The sequence below is a fragment of the Diospyros lotus genome, chromosome 3 (genome assembly GCF_014633365.1).
Source record: "Diospyros lotus cultivar Yz01 chromosome 3, ASM1463336v1, whole genome shotgun sequence".
Lineage (NCBI taxonomy): Eukaryota > Viridiplantae > Streptophyta > Magnoliopsida > Ericales > Ebenaceae > Diospyros > Diospyros lotus.
The window spans coordinates 19,069,295-19,075,597 of record NC_068340.1 but is presented as its reverse complement, the minus strand read 5'-3'; the positions used below and the strand labels follow the sequence as shown (position 1 = coordinate 19,075,597).

General features: G+C 35.8%; 1 protein-coding gene across 4 annotated transcripts; it reads left to right on the top strand.

The window, feature by feature from the left end:
- Positions 1-756: 756 nt before the first annotated feature.
- LOC127796220 (F-box/FBD/LRR-repeat protein At1g13570-like) lies at positions 757-5,662 on the top strand. Of its 4 annotated transcripts, XM_052328251.1 has the most exons (6): positions 776-880; positions 1,459-1,504; positions 3,768-4,059; positions 4,618-4,747; positions 4,857-5,006; positions 5,102-5,662. In XM_052328251.1, exons 3-6 carry the CDS (start codon positions 3,917-3,919, stop codon positions 5,408-5,410), a joined length of 732 nt encoding a protein of 243 aa, XP_052184211.1. In that variant the 5' UTR covers positions 776-880; positions 1,459-1,504; positions 3,768-3,916; the 3' UTR covers positions 5,411-5,662. The 4 variants fall into 4 exon arrangements, 3 of the variants coding, with proteins under 3 accessions (XP_052184210.1, XP_052184211.1, XP_052184208.1); XR_008021974.1 differs by having other exon boundaries at positions 3,768-4,747; positions 4,870-5,006; XM_052328248.1 differs by having other exon boundaries at positions 3,768-4,747.
- Positions 5,663-6,303: the final 641 nt, after the last annotated feature.

The window sequence follows — 6,303 nt, the reverse complement described above, 5'->3', positions numbered from 1 at the left end:
GTTATGTATCGGGAAAGAAAGAAAAAAAAAAATTATGTATGTTTTGGGTCCCAGCATAGTGACACGCTCGGTAAGAGAAAAGCGGGGTGTTACAGCTGCTATTCTAGAATCCTACTAGAAGCCACTTTTTGTACAGGCCCTAAAGCCCCTTGCGCCACTCCCCGCCCTCATCGAATTGCCTTCACCAAGAGTTAGCTCTGATACCACCTATAACATCCGCATCGAGCGATAAGAATGACCAGAACAATTTACCCTGATGGACCTATACGAACTTTCCAGAGAATCACCCATCATTGAGCTTCCCAGTTCAAACACGCTTAACTCGAGAGTTTCTTGCTTATATTCAACTCCAAAAGATATCTAGTTGGTGTTATTTTCTTCTTTATTTATTCTCGATGTATACTACCATTTTCTGGACTCTTGGGGTATTACAACTAGGCATTATTCTAGTCGAACCACGTAAAAACTTCTCTATGTGTGATTTATCATTCAATTTATCCGTTTCCCCTCTTTGCATTTGTACTTATTTTTCTCATTGTGTGCCTACGAATCACGGTCGACCAACTTTTAATGTCGACAATTAGTATATTTCTTTAAATATAAAAAATAATTTCTATAATAATTTTAAACCTCAAACATACTAAGAGGAATTTTCCCTATAAACCCACACCGGTTCAGGTCAGATGGGCTATATATGGGCCAAGCCCACATTCGTTCATTCGGTACCCCGCTGAGCTAATATATATATATAAATAACAAATACATCATATAAAGTGAAAGAAGCCGAAGGAAAGGAATCGACGAGAGAGAGAGAAGAGACCAGGGTTTACTGAAGGAAGGATCGCCAAAGAGGTGTGTTTGTCGAGTGATTCAGCCTCAGGTGATCTTTCCCTTCTCTTCTCCATTCCTTGTTCCCTTTTTTCCGAGATTTTGAACTAGGGTTACGACTTACAAGGTGGAAGAGTAAGGGCCTCTCTATTGGAGCCTGAAATTGAGCCCCACCCATCATCAAACCAAAACCAGACCCACAATCTCATTTTCGATTTAACCTGAAAAAAATCAAACTCGTGGCTCAAAATCAACATATGACAGAAATGAAACAACGAGAAAAACAGAAAATAGATATGGAAAACAATTGCAATTGAAACAGAATTGGGGGGGGGGGGGGGTAGAAATGAAACCAGGAAAAAAAAAAAAAAGAGACTAGAAGAAAAAGAAAAACAATATCAAAATTGGTGAACTTAAAGTAGGAAAGGGATGAACTTGTTGGGTCTTAGCAAAAGAAGAAAATAGGAAATGGATGAACTTTTTGGGTGTTAGCAAAGGAAGAAAACAGGGAAGAGATGAACTTGTTGGGTTATAACTCAAAACTGAAATATAGTTCAACTTAAGCCTTTTAGGTCTCGGTTTAGACTTAATTTGAATTGTTATTAATTTATGAAAATCAATATGAATCAGGTTGAGAAAAAGAAAAAAAGGCACACGTAGGACATGCTGAGAACAGGTGAATGGCTTTGCTCTGGTACATGTATTCTTTTGAGAAATAAATCCCGTGCTTGATTTTTTTATCATGTTTCCTTGTGTCATATGCATTGTGATACTTGATGGAATGTGAAGTTTATTTTACCATGTGCCTAGAAATCTTATCTTCAAATGCTATTACTTGAACTAAAATGAGACAGCATATTTCTGAAAATTGATTGAGAAATCTTAGTTTTGCTAATGTTGTTACTTGAAAAGGAAATTTAGAAATGTTTTGGGAAAAATTAAGAAAGTGAATTTTAGAATTTGATTAAAAAAATGTATGTGGGAAGAATTTTACTTAATGATGTAAGCCTAAGAAGAAAGGGACCATTTAGATGAAGTCCAAGGAGAAGACTGATCTGCTGCGGTGAAGTTGAGGTCAAGGAGGGTGGCTCTAGCAACTAGTGATGCTACCCTAGTCTCTCAGCAGTTAGAGGAGGAAGTCTTAAGGTAAATATATAGAGATAAGTTGTTGCAGTGGCAAGAATAGAACTGATTGGTGATCTAAAATTCATTTAGCCAACCCCACTTAGTGGGATTGAGGCTTCATATGCTGTTGGTGGTGGTGGAAAGAAGTCCATGGAATTGATCTGCCCACCACAAAGAGTTAGGATGACTCTGGCACTAGTGGATTATCTTTAGTTCTCAATGGTTAAGGTAGCTTGTTTGACTTGAGGGGAAAGGCTCTGTATTATTTTATTAAAATATTTGTATTATTTACACATTATCATTTACATTATACACATTTTCCCCCCATGGATCAAATATATTATGGCAGATACACAACCATTTTCAAACAGTTAGAAACATATCCAATGATATATACACATGGTTATACAAACACATCTACAATTGAATATTAAAATCAACAAAAACTGCAACAAATACTCACAATAATGTAACTATAGATAGAAAAATGTGCATTACTCAATGTGTGTTCTGTTCTGGGCATGGGTGAGTGCAAATAGGTGAGATTTGGTGAGAATTTCAGAGAGATTTGGCGGTCTCTCACTGGTGCATGGGCAATTGGGTGGAAGAAGATTAGAGAAATATGGTTTCAAAGATTTTAAAGCTTGAGCATCCAAAATGCTGCAGTTTCTTTTAATGAAGAAGCATTGGTTCAACCTGATGGTTCTTCATTAAAATCACTGGTTCAACAATAGCATAGAGAACTTTTAGTTAAATCAACAGTTTTATGCTGCACAGGACAGTGTGGCTAGTGATGTGGCAGCGTAGATGCTAATTTAGTAAATAGTTTTTGTTTGGATGTTATTTTGGTAATTATTTAATAAATTAGTATTATCTTGATAAAAAAATTCCAAGTTACCCTGATTTGACAATGAAAAATGAAGATAGCAGTGAAGGGAATAGCTTCTTTAGTGAGATTATTTATATGAGCAAATGCATTAATCAAACTATGTCAGTATAACTAAATTTGGATCACAAATATACTGTTTTTAGGCTAACTAATACTCTGAACATGCCAAACCAAGTAGAAATAGGGTGTTTGACCTCAACTTGGCAGAATTTGGTAATCTTCAAATTCAAGGTTAGCTTGAGGTTGAGTCAAAGTCTGTTGAGCATGTCTGTTCTTCACTCTTGAACCACCTTTAATGAGAGAGATTAACCTTAGTTCTTTTATCTAAATGACCAATAATTGAGATCAAGCTTGGGTTAAAACTCAAAACTGAGCTTTGACATTTAGTTTGTGTAAAATATGGATACTGAGTCATTAATTTTATGTTTGAAGTTTTGACCAAAAAGGTAAAAAATATGATGTCAAATAAAGGGCATTACCAATGTACGAGACTCCGTGCTTTGCAAGGGCTCGACATATTAAGCTGTCAGCCAACACTGTTCGGGTCTGCCAGTGCCCCCCTCTTTTCTCTTCTCTCCCCCCTCTCTTTTGCTAAGTCCAGACCTTCTTTTTTAATAATAATCAACATAATTACAAATTTTAACATAATTTATAAGAAGTGTAAATGTTGATAATACCTCCGATGATTCTTATTCTCTCAAAATTATTGCCAAAGTGTCACAGTGTCAACAAAGTCGTAACCAAACTGCTGAATCCAGAATGCCAAGGAACCCAAATTTGTGTAACAGGAGATACATTTCATGGATCTTGCTCTGATGCTTTTTATTTTTTTTCTTTATACAAATCCAGACTTGGGTTAGTAATAACATTATAAAGGAGATATCATAATGGACTATTTCTTGATGTTCTTTTACTTTTGTGCCAGGAATTCAATAAAAGCCACTATTTGAGGAGTTTGATGCGTTTTTGGAATAGTTAGAAATGTGCAGAAAGGTATCAAGAAAATGAAGCGCTCAACTTCAGACAGAATCAGTCACCTTCCTGGTTTGATGCATTTTTGGAATAGTTAGAAACATGCAGAAAGATTGTATCAAGAAAATGCAGCGCTCAACTTCAGACAGAATCAGTCACCTTCCCGGCAATGTGATAGAAAAAATTCTAATGTCAATGCCAATGCATGATGCAGTGAGGACCAGTGTTCTATCAAGGAAATGGAGGTATGCCTGGGTGACACTTCCCCAGCTTGTATTTGATGATGCATTCTATAGGAAATTGAGGAGAACACCAAAGGATAAGTTTATGATGACAATTTATCAAGTTATGTTACTTCACCGTGGACCAATAATGAAGTTCAAATTATCTGTACCTATACTGGAAGGCTGTCCTGAGATTGATCAGCTGATACTTTTTGTGTCAAACAATGGTATCCAGGAACTCATCCTTCATATTCGACAAGGCAAACCTTATAAATTGCCTTCCTCTTTTTTTTCATGTCTACAGCTTGAGCGTTTGGAACTCAATTATTGTTTTTTCAATCCTCCTCTTGGATTTCAAGGATTTACCATGCTTCTTTCCTTAGAGCTTTGGGATGTTTTCCTTACTTCTGTCGTCTTTAAAAGATTGATCTCAAGCTGCCCATTGCTTGAAAGGCTGAAAGTTTTAAATCGCTGGAGGACCTTCAATTGCTTTGAAATTGATGCCCCTAATCTTAAATCCTTATTTTGTGCTGGCCAATTCATTTCTGTATATGTTAAAAATGCCCCTAAACTTGCAAGGGTTTCGATTTCTTTGTACGAGTGGATGCCTTGGGAAAGATACGAGGGAGGAGAAATATGCAACTGGGTCACATTTTCTGCGAGTCTACCTGCCATTGAGTTTTTGGAGCTGGACTATGGTTGTCTGAAGGTAACTATAAGCTTATTTTAACCATGTTATTCATTTAGTTAATTTCTTGTTTGGGACTGATGAGAGTGTGCCATGTTTCTGTATTTATTTTGCTGTCATATGTTGCTAGTTTATTTCTGCAGGTGGCATACCATACAGGCTTCCAACTGATCTGAGCCATCTTAAGAATCTCAAGTTGCATATTGAGAGTGTGGATGTGTTCTCAAGTATTCTTTGCTTGCTTAGGAGCTCCCCAAACTTGGAGAAATTTGCAATTGGGGTAAATATCAATGGCATTAATTTTTGTCTTTATAATGTACCTTTCAGACTTCAGGTTGAGACTGAGGCTATGGTTCATTCCTTCCTTCCTTGCAGATACCTATCTATGCAGATGAAGATGAAGAAACTGTTGCAAAACTTTCTGAAGTGCAAGGATGCTCAGACATCTCCCTAAATCAGCTGCGGGAAGTGGAATTAGAAGAGGCTTGGGGCAGAAGGTTTGGATTGGAGTTCATTAAGCTTCTGTTAGCCAAATCGCCTGTGTTGGAGAAAATGGTTATTGTGGCAGATAATTTGATTGGGAGAGAACGATTAAAGTTCTTACAGAAGGTGACACAATTTAGGCGTTGCTCGCCTCTAGCAGAAGTCTACTCCGAAGTTCCAGATGATGATCAAGGTTATTAGCGTATGGATTATGTTCGCTTGGGGCAGGAGCAGCCATGGTTTCAAGCAACAGCTCCTAATGGATTATGTTTTATCTTCTTCCATCTCTCCATGGTAAAGTTGCAACTACTTGAGAACTTGGTCAACTTGGGAAATTCTGTAGATATACTTGCTTGGTAACACAGTTGTATTTTTGGTCAAAGACTTGGTAATATGAGAGATGGTAATGCATTTTGGAGCTGTTTATTTTGGAAATTCAGCCTTTTGGTTTCATTCTCGATCTGTTTATTAATTTAATGGGTTAGAAGGGTTTTTAGTTAGGTAGCGTTTGTTAAAATGAGCAAGATAAGGTTATATCAAAATAACTTATCTGTAAAGTTTAAGATAAGTTATTCGAAAAAAAAAAAGGAGATAAATTTATTTTGAAAGTTTAAAATAAAAAATTATGTGATTTTTTTTAAAAATTAATAAATATAATAATAATAAAAATTGTTTAGAATATTTTTTTATTATTTTTTAATATTTATATGAATTAACAAATATTACCTATATTGTTTAGGAATTGGGAATCATATTAATCAGTTACAATTAAACATGCTCAGAAACAAACTGAAGTTCTAGGAGAAGGCCATTGAGATTGAGGAATATCAATTCTTCAATTGTTACTATCTTCCCAAGGGATCATATTATTCTTACAACCCTGACCAGCAGATTTTTTTCACTCAAAAGTCAAAACTACCTGAGGTTGAACTCAATGATTAACTTTTTTAATTATATTACCAAAATATTTGAAGATTGATTTTCAAGAGACAGATTATTTGTTTAAGAGGGTGAAAAGAGAACGATTAGTGTAGTATTATATAGAATTGTCAAGCATCCACCTAGGGATGCTTTCAATAAATAAATACAAGTGG